This window comes from Parus major, chromosome Z (assembly GCF_001522545.3).
Source record: "Parus major isolate Abel chromosome Z, Parus_major1.1, whole genome shotgun sequence".
Taxonomy (NCBI): Eukaryota; Metazoa; Chordata; class Aves; order Passeriformes; family Paridae; genus Parus; species Parus major.
In genome coordinates this window covers 67,412,206-67,438,841 of record NC_031799.1, presented here as the reverse complement: position 1 = coordinate 67,438,841, position 26,636 = coordinate 67,412,206, and the positions used below count along the sequence as shown (strand labels likewise).

Here is a 26,636-nt window from a genome sequence, read left to right as displayed (position 1 = left end):
AATAAAACAGGCTGAACTGCTACTGATACAAGTCAGGAAGTATCAACATCAGCAGGATTGAGCTCAGATCAATTTAACCACTAACAAATTACATATTTCCTCAAATATTTTGCGCTATTATTCTAAGTATAAAGAAAACTGAAATTCTTTTATACTCTGAAAAGAGAGAGACATACGTCTCAGTTCTCCTGAAATACCTATTTTAAAGGGACAATGACTCAAAAATATGAAAAAAACCCCCTGTTTTGGTAAAAGTTTGGTAAAGAGTTTGGTAAAAAAACTCTTATGTATGTGCATTATCGTTACTTAATACATCTTTAGTATTTTTTTCCCCTTTATTAACAGGTTCTTCTCTAACAACAGACTACCTGTAAATATTAGCACACATTGTTGCAGATAATAGGAGCCATTTCTCCTCTGGCATTACTGTAAATTGTTAGTGCAGGCACTGTCTGGATTTAAAATTCTGCAAGAATAGGGCTCTGACTGGAACACTGAAACAGCCTTTAAGCATCTCTAGTTCAGCAGAAGCCAATGTAATTTCCAAGGTCTCATAAACTGACTTAGTCCAAAGACGGTATTTTCCTTCATCTCTTACTATAGGCTCTTAAATTAATAACCACCCTTTAAAAAAAAAGTACTTTTAACATGGACAAACTGAGTTTACTGCTTGTAAATCGCCTTCAGAAACAGCAAAGATACTTCAGTGAGTACTCAAAGTAAACTAACTTGAAACAGAAAAATCAGAGATTAACAACCTCATTCTAATTAGATTTCGGTTAACTAAACTGTAAAAAACTGATAATGAAGACAGACTACAACTGTTTGCCAGTGTTACAAAGAAAAATTGCTTTTTCCAATGTACGTTTCTGACAGAAGAAACCAAAAATGTCATAATGTAATAAATGTAGCTTCAGTTTATTCCAGGACTTCCAAACAAGCACCAAAATGTATACATTCCGTACACCAAAATGGTCTTTGAAAATGATTTCCAAATAGAGTTTATTTTACAACATACAGGTTAAATGTTATAGTAGCAAAACAAGACTATTTATTTGGTAGCAGAAGTCTGCAATTTGCCTTTATTTGTATGCTATTGAATAAAAGAGTACAAAATCAGTCAAATTGTGAAAACTCTGATAGGGAGTGCATCTATCACGGAAACACTCATTAACTGTGTGCTCACTTACCCATCAATAACATTTTTATACATTTTATCAATCTTAAATATTGTAATATACCAGGTAAATTAATTTTAATAAAACAACTCTGTGCTGAAACCTGAGTTTTATTCTTATGATGCTGCCTGCTGGCTGAGGTATGAAACACTCCACATGTCTCTTCTGAAGTGAACTATGAGATTTAACACAAATTAAACGTACACTTCTTACATAACAGAAGAAAATAAGTTATCAAAAGATGCAGACATTCTACTTTATTTCCCACAACCAAAACTTAAGGGTTCTTTCTAGTGGACTCAAGTGGGTAACAGCCTGCTTATCTAGTGGCAACATCAAACTACAAGTAAGGCTCTACTTTCACCTTCATTCAGTTTCTCCTTAACAAAAAATATTGACAAGAGGGAGCTTTTTTGATTCAAAATACCAAATTCAATGACTGGGACAACTTTGATAAGCACCACTGAATGACACAGAGTGGCAAACAGTTGCATTAAATAAGAGCAAGTATTGAAATGTGGATTTAAGGGATAAACTTTGGCTTAGTTCAAAATGTAGCACATGTCCTGTTCCAACTGCAATACATTTATAAACACTATTTAGCATTTCCACAGCTCCTTCCCCTGACATGTTGAACCTAGTCTATATCTTACAGCAATGAAGACTCAGAATCTGTCTGCACAGCAGGCATAACCAAACATATGACAAAACACAACTGTAGCCAGTACTGAGTTTATTCATTCCATTCAAGTATTTTTAGATTTATTTTAGATAAAACTAAAAAGCTACAACAGTAGTCTTCTACTGATTTTTTTTTGCCATTGCCCAGCTGCAGCATGCCTTAGGAGGGTACATTTGATCTCACAGGAAAACTGTTTTTCACTTAGAAAAGTGAAAAGGGTTGGTTTTTTTTTAAATGCACATTATATATATATATATATATATTTCTAAACTAGTGTGAAACTGCAAGCCAGAACATCCTATCTACTTCCTTTTAAATGTATGTATTTATGTACATGAGTGTGTACAATCCTACTAGTTAAATCAGGGTGTTATTTTAAGTCTATTTTACAAAATAAAAGCAAATATGCATCACAGTTATCTTCCAATGATCTCCCCCCAGCCACATCAAATTTTGAACTTCTCAATCAAGCCCCTCTCAATTCAACAAATGATTTAGTAGGTGAAAGGATTGTCTCAGGGTATTGGGTAATTTAAAATTTCTGAAGGAACCTAGTAGAGAGAAGAGACACTATTTACTCAGAAAGTTCATTACATTATCATTACAATTCCACACAAGGCTCATTCCAACAGACATCATGTCACCAAACAGAACAAACATGTCAAATATGTAGTCATGACAAAAGTTTCAAAGTTGTAAGACATGTGACTATCAGACTAATAAACCTGAGCTAGACACTGGAATTAGGAATTCTGATTCAAGGATGATATAGAGAACATTATGTAGTAATATACTTATTAGCATACACAACTACTAAAGCATATTAGCTGATTTAGTTTCATTTCATCTCAAATGAATTACTTTCACAGATATCAAGAAAATGGTAGCATGATTTCTCACTTCTTTATTTTATGCAACACCAATTTCACTAGAAAGCAAACTAACCTGTAGGTCATAATATTTTATGCAGTAACTGAATTATTACAGAAAAAATGGTACTTTACCATTTAGAAGCTAGGTATCTATGCAAATACAAGGTGTCATTAGAAAACATTTTAACCTATTTCTTTAAGTGTGTTTCAACACATCTGTGTCATGAGAACACATAAAAAGAATTATGAAAAATGCACGACTGATATTTTCCCTTTTAAGGACTAGCCATGTTTCTAATGACTCAGAACGAATTGAAACTAGCTATATCATAAACTAGATATAACTGAGGAGGGAGATATTATGGAGGTTCTGGAGCCAAAGGCAGTAATGGTGTAGAAGGAGGCCTCTAATATATGAAGTTAAAGCATAAAGAGAAGGCTTTCCCCACATAAGACTAGAAGGGAAAAACCTTTTTCCATAGTGGGGTAGTGACCACCATGTCACTACCCCAGTTACATGTACCCAGTGGGCCTGTGGGCTGTCCCTCTTTACCTTATGTCCTTTCCCCTAGAAAGTTCTTCCTTCCCTGTTTCCCCATTGGCCCCAGTTTGCTGCAATCCTCTACCCCTGTTATACCATTAGCTCTCCCTCTCCCTGACCCTGCCCATGTACCACTTTACTCTATTGTGTTCCTGTTGGACCCTGACCCTTGGATCCACCCCCTCAAACCCATATAAATCCCTGGGCCCTCGTGTCTCTGTTCCTGGACCCCTTCAGTGTGTGGCTGCAATAAACCCTGCTGGAACTCCATACAAAGACCCTTCCTGGCTCTCCACCATTGATCATCGTCCCTGGCATGCTTGTGAGTGTGTGAGTGTGACTGCAGCCTGCCCAGACAACTTCCTCCCTGGGGGTGCTTTTGGGAAGGAAGTGTCACCTAACCATCGAACCCAACACTACAGGATATGATCAGGTTTAACCATGATAAGGTGTTGGCTGAGATACTATCCCACTCACACCACTGAGATGCCCAGAGCCTAGCCTAGGAGAACACCTGAAATAAACCAGGGAATTTCACGCACTCCAGACACCAAGTCAGCTTCACTGGGAACCACTGAAATGCCTTTCTGCTGATGCGGACATCTGGGGAGTAAACAGGAAGAACTGGGGATGTGCTCACACTTGCAGGACTATAACCTTACTGGTATTACTGAAGCGTGGTATGGCATACCTAGAGTGTTGGAATGGAAGAATATAGGCTGTTTTCTTCTTAAGCGGGGAAACAATTACTTCAGCTTTTTTCAAGAAATACCACAGCAGAAGACAACTATTCTGACACTACTGATTTCACTTTCCATTCTTTTCTCTTCTCACAAGTGACAGAAAGGAGAGATTAAGCATAAGAACCAAAAAAGGAGCTCAGGATTCAGGTCAGTTGAAAACCACGAGTGAAACACTTGCTATTTCACTTGAGGATTTCTTCGGTTGCATCTTTATGTATGAGTAGAACCTGGGCTTCTGTGTTTCCTATGTTCTCTTTGGGGGATCTTGTGCAGTGTAAGGTTCTGTGTGTTTTAGTGGATTTTTCACTACAATTTATGTTCTGTGGCCATGCCTTACAACTGATACATTCCCATGGACAACAGTCTTGTTTGCCAAGCATACAGTTCTGTCATTGAGCAAAATCACTGCAAATCTTAAGACTGCATGAGAAATAAAACAGTATACCCAGCAGAGTGACACAATCAAGAAGACAGGCCAGATGAGTCATAGGCACAACAGTATTTTCAATGAACATAAGCAAGACAAAACAACAGGAAAAAAAGATTTTGCTTAAATTGAACAGCATGATGTAAAAGCCCAGAAGATTTTTTTAGCTGTATAAATCCAGAATTGGGGCTATATTTTAGATGTTATCATCAAAGAAAAATAGTCTATACTCTTTTTAGAAAAGCAATGAAATAAGAGGCTGGAGAGAGATCTAAGATAAAGATAAAACAGAAATAATGTTTCTGAAGGACAGGCAAATAGTAACGATACCAATCAAAGGTGGAAGATTAACAGCAAGAGACAAAGGACAAGGCAGTATATATTGAATATTCCTAAAACACCAGTAAATCATGTAGGTACAGTGATGTAAATAAGCCTATACTCTAATATTATTCTATTCAAAAAAAAGAATGCTTCATGAGTCAGATGTGAACTGTCCACTGAAGTTGAATGTGGGCTTGCAAATGAAATCACAGAACATTCACAGGAAATTTAGATTTGGAAATGTGATGATGACTCTCCAACTCAAAGAGAAAATGCTCTCAGAACAAAAGGAGATTTCAATTAGAAGAACATAATCAGTGATATCTAGAAGACAAGAGTGAAATCACTCTTTCTGTGATCTGGCTAGGGAACTGGTCCTCAGAGATTTTGATGAAAATTATTTCAGTACAGTACAAGGGCTCTAAGACAGAAACAGACAGGGAAATTCCAGCAGCTACTGCAAATAATATGTTCAATGAACATACGGATGAAAAAGACATATAGACAGCATCTGCCAGAGCAATTAATATAGTTTTCATAAAGTAAATGCTAGCTTTTGTTCCTGTTTGAAGATGCACTTTCCCTGATGAAAAAGGTGCTGAGCAACATTCATCCTAAGGCTTCAAATTTAGACAATGGGCAGAACAAGGAATATTTTTGTTTTTTTCAAAGTCTGTAAAAGTATGGTTTGAGACTGAAATTTTGTTATTTTCAAGCAGGAGCTCTTCAAAATAGAGAAAAAAACTTTCTGAAAATGATCATCTGCATTACTCACTTCAGTAGTGGAAATTAAGTTATTGAGGAGCAGCACTAAAAGCATGCCATAAACTTATACAGTGACATTAACTATGGCCTGCCAATTGATAAGTGGATATACTAACCATAAAAATCTGCATGTGTCTGTTTTACAGCTATTAGCACTTACTGAAAGAGATGTAAATGCTGACATATTAAAATTTGAGCATACAGCAGAACATGGCCAATATGCCTAAAGTTAATGTTTTGATTTCAGAAATAAGACTAATCTTGTTCCTCAAAAGAATGTTGGGTTGTTTGTTTGTTTGTTTTTGGGGGGGGGGGGGTTGTCCCATTCTTGATTTAACTAGGTATCTCAGAAAGACCATGTGTAGAAAACCAGATAAAGAATCATGCCATCTTTACCAAAAAACACAGAGTATTTCAAATTATTAACATGGCACTCACAAATAAAACCAGCTGAATATAAGCTGATTGAGTTGAGTAGATCATCTCTTTGGAGTCCATGTCCAGGAATATGCATTTTCTTAGTTTACTACTGTAGATACCTAGAACTGTGCAGAGCCATGTAGATTATAATACAGTTATTTACAATTTAAATATTCAAAGCTAATTAAGAATATCTGAAGTACACAGTGAAACCAATTAAACAATGTAGCTATTCAAAAACCATTTCATGATAAAGCAGCATTTTCTGTTTTAAACACTAGTAACACCTTCCAAAGTAGCAGAAATGATGTATCATTGATGTACACATATTGTAAAATACTGCATTAGATGCAAATTAATGTTCCTTAATCTGAATTGCAGAGGGTAGCTTGAGAAACAAGACTTAGTAGTGTGAAATTTGGTAACAGTTATATTTTCTCAGACCAAAGGCATATCCCAGAGTATGCCAGTGGAGTATATAAGAAAACGAGAATGACAATTCTTCAGAGCATGTCTTTGTCCTCCGAGGACCTGTAGTATAAGATCAGCCTTACTAGTTAAGATGTGATGTTTCATGACAACAGTCAGGGAAGGATTTTCCTTCCATATTTTTCAGCTGTCTTCTGTATCTATATATATCTATATAGATATATATAACCTATTACAATCCCCGACTGTAGCAACCAGTTCCACAACTTAATTACACATTTTGGAAGAACATGTTTGTGTGCTTGTTTTGAATCATTTGCCTACTGTGGTTATTTGATGAGTGCTACTTCTTGCTTCTGCAAAGACAGAGAACAGTCATTATTCCTTATTCACCTGTATATACCCACACCCAACTCACTAAACAGATCTTTATCATACTCCCCTTCATTGCACTTCTCAAGCTGTAAAGCCCAATCTACTTATTCACTAATTCTACAGAAGCTCCTCCAAATATCTGAGCATTATTATTTTGTCTTTCTGCATTCTCCTACATCAGTTTTCTAATTAAGGGAGCTGAAAATATAATTGGTTACATGAAGCCAAACTCTTCTGTGGTACATAGCAAAAGGACAATATGCATTAAGAAAAATGCTAATTAAATACTGAAAAAAACCAAAAACCTCACAATGAGGACAGTGATCAATATTGAAACAGGTTTCCTGGAGGAAAACTTCCATCACTGGACCTGCTAAGAGCCTCAAAATGCATAAAGCATTTTGCAGCCTGCAAAAGATGGACTGCAGCCATTAAAGATGGCCCTGCTCTGAGCAAGAAGCAGGACCAGATGGACCCCCTGAAATCTTTTCCAATTTAAATTATTCTGCAGTTCTATAGCATTTGGGAGGCAAGTACACATCAATTTATACAATGATGGAATGTTTTCTGCTCTCTTCTTTCTTCTTTTCCTGAAAATTTCTGGCATGTTTTTTTTTGGGTTTAATCACTTCTAGTGACCTGGTATCTTCAGGAACATTTATTTAGGGTTGGTAACTCAGTAGTCATTATTGGTATATGTGAAATCAGGCAGTGTTACTACAGGCTGGTCTGCAGAAATGTAACAACACAACATAATGTTAATACTAAAAGTATTTAAAAGGCTGTTAGAAAAAATATGTACAATTTATAACAAGTTCAGAAATTTATTCAACTTACTATCAAAAATATTTGTTTTCTTTCAAAATAATGTCTTTTTTTCTTATGATTGTTTTTATGCATTTCATTCCTTATATACCATATCTTGAAGTTCCAACAGAGCCTACAAAGTAACTTTATTTGTTTTCCAGGAAAACAACAGTAAGAAAAAGTATTAAGCAAGAGATTGGTGAAATATTTGGAGACAAAAACCCCAAAAATCTTCATCAGATCTTCCTTAGGAAAGGTTTGGGTATCAGCAAATACTCTGTATAAATAGATTTAATTAAAAAAAAAAAACAACACAATAATTATGAATACTACAACATGATTGACCCTTTGCTTTCTTTTTTTGAATCCCTATCTATCATAACAGAATGTGCAGTTAAGTTGTCTGCTCTGTTTTCTATTTTAATTAAGACTTTCAGAAGGCTAATTTTTCAAGATACATATGAAATGTCAGAGAAATGTCACCTTCATCTTTTAAATAATTAGCAGATCTTCCAAACACACAAACATGTATTATAGGTCTTAACGGAAGTCAGGCAGCTCTTAATGGGGATTAGCAATAATGTTTCCAGTAACACAGTACATTTTAACACTTATATATGCCCAACAGCTTTTTTAAAAATATGATGCTTTGTTTTCACCAAATTATCATCAAGAATGTCAACAGTTCTCTAGAGAAAAAGATGGCTAAATGTACCTCAACACCTATGCTGAGGCACTGAGATATTGTATAAAAACTTTCTGTGGAAGGAAAAAGTAGCCAGACAAAGGCTTTTGCAATGCAGATAGGCCAATGAAATTAAGTATTCCTTCTCTGCTTAACAACTGTATCTCTACACCACTAAATCCTAAGACACCTCCTTTCACTGATCACATAACTATGCCAAGTAAATAACCACTGATTTCAATAATGGCAATTTAAAAAACCAATTAAGACCTTTGAAAGCTTACAGACAATTTTAGAACAAATAAATACTTTTTTAAAATTAAGTTTAAATGCTATTACCTTATTTAACTGTGGAAACATATAACAGGGAAAATGAAGACCTCCATCCTTTAAAAACCTCAGGCTGGTCTGGGCATTTTCAGATATAAACTGTTTCACTGATTTCAAGAGCACTGTTATTAATTAACAATGCCATTATTAACTGAATGTAAAAAATTAATAATTCTCAAAAAATCATTTTACTTGTTTCAAGTAATAAAATTACCAAATTTCAGTCTGTACAGCACTTGCTGTATATGAAAGGGAACTAGCTTTTCATGGCATGGTCCTTCTCTTCCTTGGTTGCCATTGCCACATCATAGTAACAGATCTCCAAACATACCCACAAGTTCTCTCTTGGTATAATTCTGTGTAAGCTCATGAAGTTGTAATGGGAGAACATAAAACAGACTGCACTGAGTGCGCATAGTTGTACTGCAGTACCTAATGCTCACAAAAGCAACAAAGCCAACATCTCCCATCCACTGGCAGCTCATAATTCAAAAAACTAATGGCATGAAAAAAAACAATGGTATGATGAACTGGCTGCTGGTGAAGGTTAGCATCTGGCAGGACAACATGCTCAATATTCAGGCTGTGCTGCTACTGCTTCAAGAAAACTAAGAATCACAAGTCAAAAAAGCAGTAAATAAATGTGCAATCTCTAATAATTTCAATGTAAAAATTCTTAGTAGCATTTTTGAATCAAAGAGGCTAATTTTTTTTCTTTACTTTAATACTGCATATATCCAGTTGAAATAGTTTCAGGTTTTTATGACCCAAATTCTCAAAAAAACAGAGAAATGCAGTAATGCCTTATGCTGCACCAGAGTTTTATTCAAGATCAACACTACAGTTCCCACTTGAAGTGGTAAAGTCTTCAATTTGAAATACATTTCTGAACTGGTTATACACATTTATGCACACAAGGACTGGTCTTGCTGTCCCCCTTTCAAGTTAAGAAAGAAAAAACAAAACAAAATCTGAGCTAGAATGAAGATTCTTGCTAAGGTAATGGAAGAAATGGATTTTTTCTACATAGACACATGTTATGTAGCATTACTCCTATTTGAAAAACTGCATCTCTATTTAACTGGATTATGATAAAACAGCAACTGAAAACATCAGTATTCCTCCATTAGAGATGGGAATTAGTGTAGAAAATAACTTTTATGTCCCAGAGTTTTCATACACTCATTTATTCACAAAAACAAGTATAAAGGTAGGGAGTGGTTTTGGCACTTACTAAAAAATTGCAGTATTCTGTGATGGACTTCCTCAATGGAATGGTGAAGTTTTAGGTGCACAGTAGTTGGCTTCAGTTTTAAAAAAGTTAACATCAAAATTTTTCAAACTGTTAAGTATTACTCAAGGACTAACAAAATTTTATTACAACTACTGGCCTAATAAAAAGAACTAGAGTAATCAGTACATGGGCTGATAACAAAAAGCCACCGGTGAAGAACCTCTGGGCTATATTTCACAAGAGGCATACAAAATTTTCCAGTGAAAGTGCCTGAAGAACTATGCCATGCATACAGTACTCAACACAATTAACTCAGCAGACTAAGCAAATGCAAACAGTGTCCAGGGCATTTTTACACAAGGATACAGACTGGTAAACATAAAGTCTTGCAAAAAAATATCCAAAATACCTCAACTCCTAATGTTCTCTCTAACAGTTTGTAGCTGAAGTAAGGAAGTGATAAAGATTATCCACAGCTACCACAAGCATGTTGACAAATTCCTGAAGAGTGTGCTTGCCAAAGAATGCCATCTGGAACTGGAAATGGTCTTTACTAACCACAAACTTAAAGTAACAGTAATAGACTTCCCAGAAATCCATATATCCTTACACTGCACAAGTATGAGAAGCACAAACCATTCTCCTTTTCTCATTACAACCTGTGTTGGTTATTTTAAAACTGTAAAACCTTCAGACAGGAAGCTGAGTCACATTTCAGCAGAGAAAAAACAAACAAAGACTGTTCTTAATCTTTTATTCCAGATCTGCACAGGCAAAGCTTCTCTGGTCTCACAGAGCACAATCAGTATCTTGACAAATTGTGATCTCATAAAGCAAATCTGTATAGCAGTTTGTAGGTGGTGGATTATAAGTCAGCAAAGAGGTACAAGCATTTATTTCTGCCATGGGGGTTAGTTAAAAGGTGCTTGGGGAAAGTACAGGAAATACAGAACTAGGGTAACAGATCAGTGAGAAGGACAGTTTGCAGGGTTTCTTCCGAGATTCTAAAAAAAAAAATAAAAATCGCCCGATCTCAACTCAAGCAAATGTTCCATCCAAAACACAGTTTTCTAAGGAGGATTGTATCTCTATTAGAGTTCAGCATTTTGTATCCAAAGACGACATGGGAAGACAACTGAATCAACTAACTGGATGCTGTACCAACTGCATAAAGGAAAAACTAATGCTATGGGAGCAAGTACTCTGTGCATCAGCCAATGAAGCAGCTGATGCTGCTTCCAACACTGCCAACTGGGGGTTAGTCAGCCCAAAATATATCTAAATGCAGTATTTATAAACACAGCATGAACTGACTATGGCATTTGTTAGTGACTGCACTTACTACACCAGTCAATTACTTTATTTAGAATGCACCACTCACTAACAGGAGGCATGACAGTCTTTCCAGATCTCATTAAATATCACTGTTGGATTTGGTGGTTTTCAGCCACATTGACCCTCAGTAACACCTGCAAAAGTGCTTTATGAAGCTAGTGCATCCACATTACCAAGGTAGTGGAGTGAAGATTTTAGGCATTTAAGTCAAGAAAATCTGTCTTCTGGAAGGGATTAGATGCATTGAAGTAGCTGTACCCTGAATGCTGTTTGGGAAGCAATGGACAAATGTCAACATATAAAGAACACAAAACAAGAATGGCATCACTATATTGCATGACCTTGAAATCCATGAATCCTCCTACAGTTCACAAGACACCAAGAACTAAATACTCAACAGCAGTAGGATCCCAGGCAGGGACCTGCAGGCCAGCTTTAACAGAGGTCCATGCCAGTTGCCAATCTACAGAAAACAGTATTCTCTAGGGGGATGAGGTGGAGAAACCCTCAAATTTTTCCCTAATTTCAAAGGGAGTTCTTACAGGCCAGAGAAAAATCCCATCTCCCCAGCCAACTACCATATCATTGTACCAGAGGGGCACTGTCTTTATGTTTGTCATCACACTGTTCTGACTGGTACAAGGTACCATTTCTTCAATTCTGCCCTCTACACAGTGGCATCTACTAATCAAGATTCCTCTTAAAATTCATTAATTGGCTCAAGCTGACTCACTGACTGGCTCTAATGAAACCATCTGGTAAATGCTGTGTCGAGCACCAAGAAACAGCATTACATGTTATGTGATCAGGCAGAATGTGAAGCCTTTTTTGCTCCCAATAAACAGTGCTACTGAACATGGACTGGTGACTGTAATCTGTTTGGAAAATCATACTGTGAGAGGATGCATTTGTTTTATCACAATAAAACAAAGTTTCATGGAGTTGACTCTGAAGAGCTTCAGTGAGACAGGGTATGACAGGTTCTTAGCCAGATCCACATTTACATTAAATGTGTTAAACAATAAAACTGAAGCTTTCATAACTGCTAAGAGCTTGCAGTATATGCATAGATTCGAATTTGATCAGGTATTTCTGTCTGACAGCTGTTTGGCAGGGTAGTCAGAATATGTTTGCTTTTGGTTTTGACAGATACTTGTTTATGCACAAATCAGCCTGCATGTTAATAGATAAAATGATAGACCAACTTTGTGACAGCTTGAGCACTACTTGAGCACCATAACTTAGGTAGGCTTAATGAGTAATCTTTACAGGTTGCCAAAACAACAAATATCTGCCAATTTAAACAACAGAACAACAAAAATGCAAACCCTCAAAATTGGCAGTGTTCAAATTCTACTCTGAGTAAAGCCTATGGTCCACTGAACCCATGCATAGATCACAGCTACTAATCATAGACAAAAATAGGACTATTTTGAAAATATAGACATCATGGATGACAGAATCAGGATGTAAGTCTCAGCAATGGTACCAAATAAAATATTTCAATCCTATTCAAGCTGAGGTTCATAAATTTTATCTAGCATCATGAGCCAAAATAAATAAGGCAGGACTTCTACAGAAATGCAAAAAGACTTTGAGTTATTAGTTCAGTCAACAGATTGTATTTTTTTATTTCAGTCATTACATATTAAAAAGGGTCTGAACAACCAATCAGTGTTCCCTGAAAGTTCGCAAATTGTACTTATTTGGCATGCTCAAGCTACTTGTTGAATCAAAGGCCAGTCTCCTTGGTTACAGAAGAAACTCCTTTTGTACCCACACCCCCCTTCCTCTAAAAAATCAATAATTTCTAGTTTATGGGTATAGTTATATATTATGCAATGCATCGACTTCTTTAAAAGTATGTTGAAGAAAATAACTGATGAAATACTTCAGTCATGTTGGTTGAAAATCCTATTTTCCTCACTATTTCTGTTAGATATTATAAATCTACAAATCTCCTTATCACACAGTTCCTGACACACTTAATGCCAAGATCAAATGTACATAAAACTTTCCACAAACACAGTGTTAATTTACATGTTACAGATAAAAAACTCTATGGAGTGAACAGATCATATAGACAAAAGCAGCAGCACCTGAAGCCGCCTGAAACCTTCCAATACACAGCCACAGCTTCGTACAAAACAGCCTGAAAAGAAAACAGCTCTGTTTTTGTCAAAAAGCTACTTCATTGGCCAGTATAAAAATTATTCTACAAATCATTCCTTCATTAATAGCATGTATGTCACATATTACTGTGGCCTGGAACTTCAACCATCACTAAGTGAGCACAACCACACTGTAACAGGATTCTAATAGGTAGGAGACGTTCACAATTCCCACTTGCAGGTTTGTCCTCCCCCCACCCCGTACAGAGAAAACAAATCTCCCCTTCATGCTATAATAGCCAACAAATTAACATAAGAAAACGGAACTTATATCAGCTTTATTGAACTATGATTTTCCTTGGGAATGTGGGTTTCTCTTACAGACAAACAAAATACAAATGTACCTAAAAGGTTTTTGGTTTTTTTAAAACCCAGAAGTAACTTCTTTAACTTTTATGGTTTTGTAAGCAAGAAGTTACTTTTGGGTTTTTTGTTTCATTGTTTCTAGCTCAGAAGTTACTTTTAAACTTTTTTATTTTTAGAACTCTCCAAATACATCTCCCCTTACTTAAAATCTGAATTCTCTTTCAATATAATTGCCTATGGCCAACTCAGTCACATCAGTTCCTTCTGTACTACAACATTCACTGCATTACACTGAATTCAGTATAAATAACCACCATGTTCAACTGCTCTAGCCAGCAGCCAGCACAGAAGACAAAAATTACAGGTTAATATGGTACAGAAACTGTCACAACTGTCCAGCATCTCATTTTAGCCCCCCCAACTCCAAACCAATATATTTGTGTTTCCATTTTTCTCTCTCTCCTACCAACAGTTGTTTTCATTTTTATAGCAGCTGCTGAGTAAATGCTACAGGTTTCCAGACTAAGATAATTTCAGTTAGATATTGTGACAGTCTTAACTCTGACTGTTACTTTAAGTTTGTGGCTAGTAAAGACCATTTCCAGTTCCAGATACATTTATTGTTTCAGAGTTCTTACAAAACTAGGTAAATTTAATCTAAAGGAGAATGACAGAATTTTGTATTACACATAAAGCCAAACATTAAGTGATTTTGTTCCATCTTAGTATTCAGAGCCAAGACCCAGAAATAAAGTAAGTCATTCTGCGGCACATCAGAAACAAAAATTTGCAGATACAGCTCAGGCTATACCACTTCTATACTGTATTTTTCTTATCATACCATTTGCACTTTGATTTAGCACTCAGTTTACCACAGAGGCAACATGTGTTGATAAAGTTAGAGCCACAGTCTCACAAAAACATTGTCTCATGAAATTATACTGACAACTGCTCTGTCTCCAGCCCTTCCTGCTCAATGAGTCCTACATGAGGATGTTGTACGTTTCTCCAATCCTATGTTTGGTCCTGTGTCCTGGACAGACTTTGAACCCACATGATAGTCTTGTCCTCAGCACTGTTCATGACCTCTTTTCATTTTACTCCTGATAGGAATCCTAGGCACACTCTGAACCTGATTAAATGCTCTACTACCTCTGGAGCTGCCAGTGTCCAGTTCTGCCACTCTATCCTGTATTTGGTTTCTTTTTCTTTTTTCCCCTACTCTTATTAATCTAGCTTCTAGATACCACCAACTCTTACTTTATTTCAGAAACTTGACAAAAAAAATCAGATTTTAAAATGTATTTTGCTTGCAGAAAGCTTTTGACGTAACTTCCAGAAAACAAACCTGCTTTTGGTCCACAAAATCCTACAGTGCCCTAAAAGTAAAGATCTTCAATTGTTTACCAAGAATGACAAATTTCCACACATCCTGGCTGTGATACTCCAAGCTTTCTTTCTTCTCTAGGATGAGGACATCAGTTTCAGAAAGTCCTGAATATCTGCTATCATCTTTATGCAAATGTCACTGCCTTTCTCGCATTACCTTAACACAACAGCCAAATAAAAATTAAGTTTCTGATGACCTGTTTCTGTACCTCCCTAAAAAGAAATTGAGGTAAGCAATCCTGCAAGTTTTTGACAAGGTTACAATGACTACCACTATCTCAAACAGAACTTTAATTTTCCCTACCATTTGTTGCAGTGCATTTTTATTTTATGGTTTGTTGAATGGTCTGATGTTAATGGTCTGTTCCATGTCCCCTCCCCGCATTTTAGATTTTTTTCCAAGTTGGATTAATACCAGGTTATGTTCCTTCCCTTTGCCCTTCAATCATTGTATTCCCCACCCTATATTCCAGTGCCTTCCCCATCCGTCATTATAAACTCTGTCCCTTGTTCTGGATCCTCCCCTGCCAGTTCTGCCCTACTGGAATTCCCCTATTGTACGACACCCCATTGGTTCACGGGACCTGTCCTCTCCACCCCCTTTATCCCCTGAACTGTATTCCCCTCCACTCACTCCTCCTTCCCGGATTCCCCATTGGTTCAGAGAGTGTACACCCCCTCATTTCTAGTGCTGTATAGAACCCCAAACACACTGGTATTCGGGGCTCTCTGATCCCTGTCCCCTTTGGCAAGTAAACCTTCCATGGAACTTCACACCGAAGGCTTCCCTCTCCTCTTTTGTCCGCTCCCTGGCACTGACAACCATTCTTGCTGCAGAGCAGGCTCTAAGTTTCAGCTCTCCCCACTGCAGTGGGAAGCTGTTCCCCACTCATGGCACAGCAATGCCCCTGAGCTAGCTGTGGGGTCCAGCGTGGTGTCAACCATTGAAGATTATTTGGAACAAAGAACCTCAATGTCTGTTGGAAAGGGGGCTTCATCTGTTCGAATATTAATATCCAGAGTCACAGCTTCATTTCACAGGCAGGATACCTTAAGCAATCTAAAAATGGCCATTATTGCTGATGTTGAGGCATCTGGATCCCAAACTGACCAGAAATATTTTGCATCTATCTGACTGCTAGATGATTAAAAAAAAAAAAACACAAAACAAAACAAAAAACCAGAGAGCAAAAAAATAGGGCTGTAACCTAAAACTGGATTGTCATTCTGGTTTCTCAAGTCTGTAGCAGGCAAGAACTTCCCCACATGGCAGAAAAAATCCAGAAGTTAGGCATAAAATCATACACTTCAATCTGGCAAAAAACTTCCAGTGACACTACATTAAAACCATAAATCCTAATTCAAATAAATAGTTTATAGTAGATTTTAGGAGTTTTAGAAGCATAATATTTGCCTTTAAGGACAATGGTATTTTTAATCAGCCAGTTAAAAAGGAAGAGAGAAAAGTTGAGTAGTGATTTAAAGCCAAATTCTATCACATTACTTCCTGTGCGTTGCCTAGAGGCTATGAGAAGTTAGCAATTACACTAATTCAGTCTCATCACTATGAAAAAGAGGCAAGAAGGCAATGATTATGATTTTGGCAAAGAATTACTACTTTTCTCACAGCACATAGAGAAGCATACGCTGGATACCAATATGTGATTTCTGTTAAAAAGGAAACTTCTGTGAGAAGCTTTCCTAATCCACAGAGAAGATTCTGACTGAAAGAACAAATCTCCAGTGGGCATGCAGTTCTGCAGCACTACTATAGTGAAGCCTGCTTCCAGAAGGAAGAAATGAAAGTACTTGAAATATTATTGGCAGTTCAAGGGAGGTCTGTATACTTATCTCAAGTGCTTATAACTCTCCATCATACAGAGAGTTGGTAAACTAATTCTGCACTTCAAATATTCTAAGAGTTCTCTTTCTGTGAATGATCCATATATCTCAATTCCTAAAAAAATTTGGTTATACTTCTAATTTCACTTTTCCCCAAGACCAGATTATTTCTCAACACTTTTTTGATAGAAAATATGCTAACCTTAAGAAAGGCTTAAGTTCTGAGCCTTAGTGTATGAACTTAGTCCAATCTTCTACTTCAGAAGTTTCTAGGCATGTTCAGTGGTGAGAGTCTAGATAGCTTCACTGACTTCTCATCTTCTAAATTCTGGACCAGTCAGTGGGACAAAGTATTACTGGTTTTATCTGTCTACTATACTACCTTAGTATCTCCTTTTGTGTTTCTTCCTCTGATACAAGTCCATCAGGCAGTTGGGATTTAAAAAAAGAAGAAACAGAAGCTAGAACACACTCAGTATGAGAGAAAGATGAATAGAATTCATCTTCCCACACTTCCCAAAGGCATCTGACATCTGGGGCACTTTCAATCCATGTCAAATTCTGGCTGTAAGCCACAACACAGGCCCAAGCCAGCAAGCTTGGAAAGTGGCCATAAACAAAATTGAACTTCAGCTGTTCAGGCAACCACCAAATAAAACTGTTTATTTCCAGGTCTTTTATTAATAAATAGGCAAAATTTCTACAGCATGACTGCACTGGCAGTGTTTCCTCAGCAGAGTATAAAACAAAAGCAAGGATAAGGATACCAATGCTGCACAGACTAACTCTAGCCCTGGGTCTACTGACAAGAAAGTTAAAATCTTGCAATAATGCAATGGAAGTGTACAAGATTCATAAATATATAAACCAAATTACTGTGAAGGGCTCCACTAACATGCTCTAATACAATCTTAGTTTTATATAAATGTCATGAGCCTCAAATAAGTAGAGAATTATATGGACAGATAAGGGAGATGTTTGGTGATGCACTATAGAGCATAAGAATGTGTCTATTCTTCTGAATCGGTAAGAAAAATGACAAATTTATCTCTGCTGTTACACTTTCTGCTATTGCTGTAATGGCCTGTCAAAGAAGGCAATCACTTCCTTGCATCTTTTTCAAAACAGAGAACCTGCGTAGTCTGAGAGTGCAGGGGAAAAGGAACCCCCAAGAGAGTTCTCTCAGCAGATTATGTTTCAGGGCCTTGTGATCCAACATCTAAAACGTATGCAATGAAGCATCTTTACTCAAGTAGTAAATTTCTGCAAAGCCTCTTTCATATCTATGTAACTGACAGTAAAAAAATCAAAACATACAAACTGATTAAATTTGTCAATTACTATTTTAGTGAGAGTTCTGAACACATTCACTGCAAATCCAAACCTGCAGAAGACTCTGGCTACCGGTTTGTTGATCATACTAACTAGAGCACCAAATCTCCAATTCTAAAAAGCAAGGATGGAAACGTAAAACATTGACATTAGGTAGAGTAATTCACAAACAAATCAAGTAGCACTTTAGCTCTGTTTCATATATTTAGTATTTTTTTCCTTCCATAATGAATGAGAACTAATTTTTTAATTACCACAATCTTCAGTAAAAGCTGGTTTATCCTACTGTTAAAGGCTAACTATCACTAAGGCTAACATCTCTGAAGCCTTTTAAAAAGGAATAACAAACAACAAAAGTGATTAGATATGAGGTGAACTGGTATTTTTTTTTTTCAAGTAATAGTGCTACAACAGATAAATCCATTTTCTGCTGTGTACAGTTTTAAGCCTCAAACTCTACCGGCACAAGGCATTACAACATCCCAATGGCTGTACCATGGTTCTTCAGCTTGCTTCTGCCCTCTCAAGAGTTCATGATAACAGCTTTGGCTTATTCAGTCATAACTAGTCTTCTGGCACTGAGCTCCACCTGCTGACAAGTCTCTCAAGTGTTGCAGAGACTGCACACAAAATCTCAGTTTTGTCAACCAGCTCCAGGAAAATGCTGCAGTATGCAAAATAAATCTACATGAAACACTAGTGAGAACAGCATGTAATTCCAAACATATATTCTAAAAAGTAATAGGTTTATGCCTTCATAAATTTTTTTACCATGTAAGGAAAAAGGAAAAGACAAATTAATGTGGCACAGAGATTTAACTACATGATTGCTAAACAAAATTACTATTTTATATTAACTAAACCTATTGCCTGTTTTAAGCACTCCCAGAAGGCTTCCTACTCTGTAACAATTTCCAAGTCAGTATCTGATGCTGTAAGTTTAAAGCATTACCATGAAATGCAAATCATCATAATTGTACATAATTACCTGAATAAATGTTTAGCTGGTACTAGAATATTCAAAAATAAATGAGGTTTTTATTTCAAATCCAATAATCAGATATATAAAAGTTTTGTTTCTGTTGCTTTCTTAATTTTAATTATCATGGACTACTGCCATACTTTGTTGAGCGTAATAACAGCAAAAATATACCTCATGTACCTTCAGACAAATAAATGACAGGCCATACATCCACTGACTGAACACCTAAATGTGGAATAATTAGCTCAAGTAGCTTCTAGTTACTGGTTAAATTTTATAGTGACATAATACATAACACTTTGGATAACTACTACATTTTTGTCAAAATATATCTGTTTACAAGGACTGTCTTCTTTTTAGTATCTCCATACTTTAAGCACAGAAGAACATGTGAACTATGAATCTCCCATTAACACAGTGAATAGTATTGATGTATAACTCTAAGGGGCTCAAAAATAAGATTTTAAACTTGTACCATCAGCGTCATAACTACCTCTGTCTTGTGTAGATAAATCCATAGGAAAGTAGAACTGCTAGTAACAATAAAATGTTTCATTTTTCCATATACAATGACAAAACTGTTAAATGCAATGTTCAGAAATAACAAAAAATACATGTTGGTTTCACTGTGATATTATATCCTTATTGAAAAAAAAAAGGAATTGCTTGGAAATTTCTTTTTTTTTCTAAAATGAGAACATGCCTACCAAGGCACAGCCAACATACTTAAAAAAATACATTGCCTAAAGCAGACTATACTGAAGACACTAACAGAATATTCCTATTTAATAGAGGCAAAAAAGAGCAAGGAAACTAAGTTAAAACACTCACATAACATTACACTATCTATAAAAACATATCTAACAGCAAAGCAGAATTTCATTCCTTGTTAGTATTCTATTATACAGTTACCTAACGTAAGAGAAGGGAAACAAAATAATTTGCAAACTATTCCACCATGAAATTGGCTCTATTTATATAATATAAATATTTAAGAGATACAAAAGAAAATTGCTTTGCATATCTGCTTTTAAATTTTAAATGACAAAACAAAAAAATTGCTTGTGACTTGAGGACACAAAAATTTGCTTCATATGAAAAAAAAAAATTCATTTGCTGACAACACAAGCCAACTATGATTTTCCAATTCTTAGAAAATTTTGTAAAACAAGTGTTTACAATTAATTTCTGGAGAGGAATTAATAACCACATTCAAGTGTATCAGAGCAACATTTAGATGAACTGCTCTTAGAAAAAGAGAGAAAGTGGAGAAACCTTAATGAATTTATAGCTGAAGAAATAGTCATCCTCTTGAACAACAACAGGATGAGCCATCAGCAGCAAGAACATTTTGTTTCTGATCTTTTACAGCCCTATACTTTTAAGGAGTTTTACTAAAAAAAATGAATCCTATTTTAAAAATCACAAGGACGTTTATTTACAGAAACAACCATCAGTGTATGATTTTTTCATCTTGAGATATAGTAAAGACTTCTGAATCAGGGTGATGGCAAACATGAGCACACACTGGGAGAAAGAGAACATCAAGAGCAGCCCTGCAAGGAAGGACTCGGGTGTGCTGGTAGACAAAAAGCTGAACATAAGCTGACACTGTGCACTTGCAGCCCAAAAGGTCAACCACATCCTGGGCTACACCCATAGCACCATGAGCAGCATGATGATGGAGATGACTTGCTCCCTCTACTCTGCCCCTGTGAGATCCCACCTTGAAAATTGCACCCAACAACAACAATCCAGTAACTTGGGTCTTCAATAGAAGAAAGAGATGGAACAAGCCCATAGGAAAGCCACTAAATTGACCACAAGGTTGGAGCACCTATCCTATGACAAGAGGCTGAGAGGAGTTGTTCAGCCTGGAGAAGAAAAGGAAGATCTCCAGGAAAATCTCACTGAAGCCCTCAAGTACTCAAAAGAAGTCATAAGAAAGATGGAGGCTGACTCTTCACATTGGCAGATAGTGATATGATAAGGGGAAACAATCTTAGTCTAAAAGAGGAGAGATTCCAGTACCTGAGCTGAGTCTTGATCTGCCAGGAACACAGCTCTGGCATGAGCTGTGAGGGATGAGACAGCCCCAGTATTGACAGTGACCACCCAACACATCCTTAATCCTCTCTGCTCCACTGCAGGGTGACAGAAGTGGCTCTTTCTTTGTGTGCAGAGACAACAGGCCTGACTACTTCTGGCTCACTGGAGTGGCCAGGTGGGGAAGAGGCTGTGTGAGGGAAAAATGCCCCACAGTCTGCACTGCCGCCCAGCACTTCTATACAGTGTGCTGCTTATCCAACATCACAGGCATCAAATTATTTAATGATCACCTCAAACCCCTTCTCAGAAAGCAAGGCCAATACCAACACCATCAGGCATGTTTTAGCTACTCTCTTTTTTCAAGTCCAAAAGCTGGTAGAATTCTTTACTGAGGTGCAGGAGCTCCTGCAGGTCCTAAGGAGAAAAAATAGCATGAGCAGCAGGATGAACAGGATCCAGGGCAGGCTGCAGTGGATTATGACCGTTTCCTTCTGGGGCAAGATGTGCTGATCCCAAGGCAGCCTCAGTACCAATGGCCTGCAGTTAAACGCTGTATCCTGTACATGTAAACGCTGAACTTGACTCAGCTTTGGAAATAAAGTTGCCTGCTTTCACAGTTAACCCTGTTTTCAGTCCTATTCAATCTCCTGTACAAGACAAGGACTTCTGCATCTGGTACCCACAAAGTGTGCATGTCCAAGAGTGGCTTAGCCCTTCTGGCAAGCTTTGCCTTGAAGAAGCAAGGGAAGTGCTGCAAAAAATAAATTCTGCAAAATTTATTCTTCAGATGAAACTTAACACGTCACACTTCATGACAAGTCTTCTCTGCAAGGTAGCTTGAATGATCAGCATTATTTTCATAAAAAATAATAAATAAAAGGCACTCTAAACTCTTAGATAACGTAGGCCAGATGGAACTCCATAAACCATTATTAGGCCACTTTCTAATTGCTCTCATGACTTTTCTGTGCAACCTTGTATTGGATTAAAGTGGCAAGATTTTGTAAAGGCTGCATCCTGTGGTGGATGGTGTTGAAAGGGGTTGGAACTAGGCAATCTTCAAAGCCCCTTCCAACTCAAACTATTCTGTGACTCTATGTTCTCCCTTCCCTACCCTCCTGCAGAAGCCACCGTGCCCTGAGCACAGAACCAGCCACCCTGTGCCATCTGCCCTGGAACACTGCAGGCCCATTAGTGGCTACACTGGAGGCGATGGCTCCTCACTCATTGCAGGTGACACTGGAGGTGACACGGTGCTGGCAGTGATAGAGCTGCTGTGTCTGTGTCCTGTTGGCCCTGTGTAGGCCTGTGCTCAGCACATGGGATTATTTTCTCCCACTCACTCACTCAGAGGTTTAGACACCAGAAAGCAGACTTCAGTAATCTTGAGCTGAAGGGGAAGAGTACCATTCTTATGACTAGATTCATCATCTCAACTAACACTAGTAGACACTAATCACTAGCACTACTACAGGTTATGGTATTAAACAATTAACAAGATAGCCTACTCCAAAAAGATTCCAAGCTTCCTTATCTTTTGCAATCATTATCCTGATCCGTCTTTTCTCTTTCTTCATACTTTTGTACTTTTTAAACTCATTCTAGGTCATGACAAGCATATAAGTTTTCTAAAATAATGTTTTGTATCAATGTAAATGACAACCACCTCATAGTGCCTTGTAAATATTAAACAGCAGTGGAAGCAAGAGAATGCTCATAATTAAGCATAATTGTAGAATGGGAATCGAACAGCTCCACAAATAGCCAGAGGAAGAAAAAAGCTTTCCTCTCAGAAACAACCATTTAATTATCATTTCACAGAGCTACTGCCCCATGGGCCAAAAAAAATGTCAGGCTAAACCTCAAAGAAAAAAAGTCATAAATATCTCCTACATGTCAAAACTAATCCACAAAGGCAAACACTGCTGTTTGTCCCTTTAGTAAACAGGTACGATTTGTTTGCTTTTTTATGTGGCCTACAAACTCTGCACATAACTGCATACAACTGAGAAAAGGAAGTCACACAAAATATTAGCAAAGTAAAGTACTTATTTAAAATACATGAGGTCTCATCAGAACAAAAAAAAAAATTCCTTTCAATTATTAAGAGCATATAAACATTTAAAAATAAGTTTCAAAAAAAATGTTCATTTCTGTTGAATAAAAGAGTAATTACAGTATATAAAATTAATTTCTCAATTACTTAACACATGCAGCAATTCCAAGAGCTTTTGCTGTTAATTTTCAGTCTACAACTGTAAATTTATTTCTTCAACACAGACAGGGAAATAATCAATAGCTACTCAGTCATAGTTACTAAATCTAAGTAAGGGTTATGACTTTTCTTTATAAAACAGTGTAATGAAAATTTAAGCATCAAGTGTAGAGAAGAGTAATCCAAGTCTCCAGACACAGACTGCTATGAGTTACTGCCACTTAAAAAGAAAAAATATCATGCAACTGAACAACTGGTCCAAACAAGTCTCCAAAAATGCAAAGTGAAGTCCACTCACTTTAAATCACATCATTGAGTATCTTGATACTCTGATTCTGGATTTGAAGCACAATGGCAAGGCTACACAGTTCAGTAAAACAGATGTAAAACTTACCATGGAAGTCACTGATCTGGCATCTTCTTCATAATTCACTACAGGTGGTGGCTCTTTCCCATCATTCTCTTGAACCTTTTGTTCCAGTAGTTCTTTCTGGGCTGCAAATTTTGCCTCAGAGCATCTTAGTTGCTGGACTGTTTGCTTAAGTTCTTCAAGTGCTTGCTTTTGGCTCAGCAAGAGTACAATACTGCAAAGGAAAACAACAATTTAAAAATATAAATTATTCTAAATAGCTTATTTGCTTCATAAAAGTTGGGGGGAAATGCATGACAATTCTTCAACATAATCACTTATTCAAGGTGAAGCACTTCTAAAAAATTTTCAAAGCAGCAAGATAATGCAAACAAACACTCATTCTCTTCTCTCTATCACAGCAATCATGTTTAATGAATATAGGTGAAACTCCTGTTTTCATCCACTTTTGACTGAATTTATAAACACTGGGGTTCCCCCTCCCTTAGAGAATAAGTAAATTTTAGATAATGATTTTAAGTGATAAGAAATTCACTCCAATCAGTGTAGTTGTTGCAGTAATAATTTGCAATATTGAACTCACCTCACATCCAGTATGAATTTATATGCCCTCACATAAGAAACGCCTGTTATTTCCACTGCACCATAAGTACTTCTGGACTGTGTCATAACTGTCTTACGAAGCTAAATAAATTTGTCTTTATGAGGAGCTGAAAGGAACTTTTCATCTTCTGCTTATTTTTATAGTTCCTGTCTGAATACCACTCACACTCGTGAATACTCAAGGCAGTCATGATTGAATAATATTGAAGGACATGTACTCAGAGATCTGCAGGTACCAGATGACTCTATTATCACAAAGAACTACCAAAACCAAAGACTGACAGAAACTGCCTAAGAGACAGTATAATATAGTATAATACAATATAATACAGACACCCTTAAAAGCATTCAACCAGAGCCCAGTGACATGTGGTCTACAATGGAAATGCAGAGTTCTCACAGTCTACAAGAACAGATAAAAAAATAAATAAATAAAAAAGAGATAAATGGACGAGAACTATGAAGAATGAGGACAAAATGAAGAAAAATCACAGGATTGTGTTGCTTTGTATCTTCAGGATAATTCCTTGAAGACAAGCCCTCCTGCAAGCCCTACCCTTGAAATAAAAAAGAAAGGCAAAATTTGTTCATACAGGGATTGATCCTTCACAAACTGATGTTCAGCCAAGTGAGTATTCAAATGGGTTTCAAAGTAACAGAGGAACCACATGTCATAAAATCCTCTTTGGCAGGAAAAGATACAAATCATATCCATATAGGTGAGTGTTTTATCAAGTCACTAATGAGCGAAACACCTCACCATCACCACATTGATCATTCATTCAAAAAGGGTGTGAGGTATGCAGACATGATTCTGAAATCTGAAACTGAGATTTGGCAGAAGCTTGCACATATTTAAAAGCATCAGAGAAGCAAATTAACAATTATCCTGAAGTTAACCTGAAGATAATGTGCTTTCATCTGGTCTCCTTTATGAGAGAAAAAGGACACCACCATGTGAACATAACAGGCTTCAACCATCAGCAAGGCTTTGGTGAATATACACTGGCTGGAGTAACATCCCCAAACACAGAATGGTTTCAACCAATCAAGGAACAGCAATAACAAGACATATTCTGCTAGTGAAAAGTCACCCACAAGACAATCTCTTTCTGAACTATGGAAAAATGGATTACAATCTGATTAGGTTTCCCAAATCCAACTTTCAATGCTTGCCACTTCAGTCAGGCATGAGGAATTAGAATCTATAAAATTATTTGCCTGTGGCTTGCATGACTGCAACCTAGCAAAGTCCTTGTTGCTAGCAATAGCTACCAGCAACTTCACAGAGTGAGATCTTGTGTGAAGGATCCCTGCAGATCAGGACAACATATGAGAAAGTGGCAAAAAGGTGAACTAAATCAAAACTCAAATATTGAATATGCTATCCTGTTGGAAAGACAGATGGTATGCTTCACATATACATATTTGAACAAAATAAAATTAAAACAATTTCTGTGTTGAAGGTAACATCATCATTTGAAGATGGAATATTAGTGCCAAGATAAAAGTACCAAAACTCTGCCATAAGATATGGCCTTATGCAGCCATAATTAAATGCAGTGCAACAGTTGGACAACATATCCTGGGGACAGTAAGTACATGCAGAAACATCTTGATCACTCTGCACTGCAGCTAAAAGGTGTAAAGGGAGTTTGTTGGAGGTAGGTATGACCAATGAGAAATTAGAACAAGGATGATTTCAGGGAAGCCTTCACTCCCTGCCTTTTAATAAGACAAACAGGTACTGGTAAAATTTGAACTGAAATCATCTCATTAAAACCATAAACATCTGCTAAAGGATCAGTCAGAGAAGCCTTCACACAGTAAGAAATACAGCCATGGTCTAAACTATTTTCAGGGAGTGATAATTGATAACAGAACAATATCGAGGGAAAAAAAACCAAACAACACCCCATCAAAAACTCAACTAGTTCAAACATAGTTGATCCTCTAAGCATACAGCAAAGAAGACAGGTCAAGAACCAAAATTTGGAAAACACACTGTAAGCACATATGAACTTCACCAAAGAAAGGACACAAAATATCTAATTGAAACATTGATATCAGACACATAAATAAAGTTTTGGATGTGAATTAAATACTATATAATGTTCCATGTGACAAGGTTCCGTCAACAAAGAGCATCAAGAGTTCTTCAGTGAATGAAGAATTACCTGAATGACTTGCATTCCAATTCACTACCAGTATTGTAAATGAGTATTTATGA

The 26,636-nt window shown here is 36.8% G+C and overlaps 1 protein-coding gene across 5 annotated transcripts in view; it reads right to left on the bottom strand.

Annotated features, from left to right (window-relative positions):
• FER (FER tyrosine kinase) overlaps positions 1 to 26,636 on the bottom strand; it is a 154,356-nt gene that overhangs the window by 80,257 nt on the left and 47,463 nt on the right. For all 5 annotated transcript variants that reach the window (XR_001525417.3, XM_015652887.3, XM_033511340.1 and 2 more), the window contains one exon: positions 23,828 to 24,017. Coding sequence is in view for 4 of the 5 variants with exons in the window: in XM_015652887.3 (XP_015508373.1) it covers positions 23,828 to 24,017 (190 nt within the window). In the remaining variant the exon portion in view is untranslated. The remainder of the gene's footprint in view (positions 1 to 23,827; positions 24,018 to 26,636) is intronic.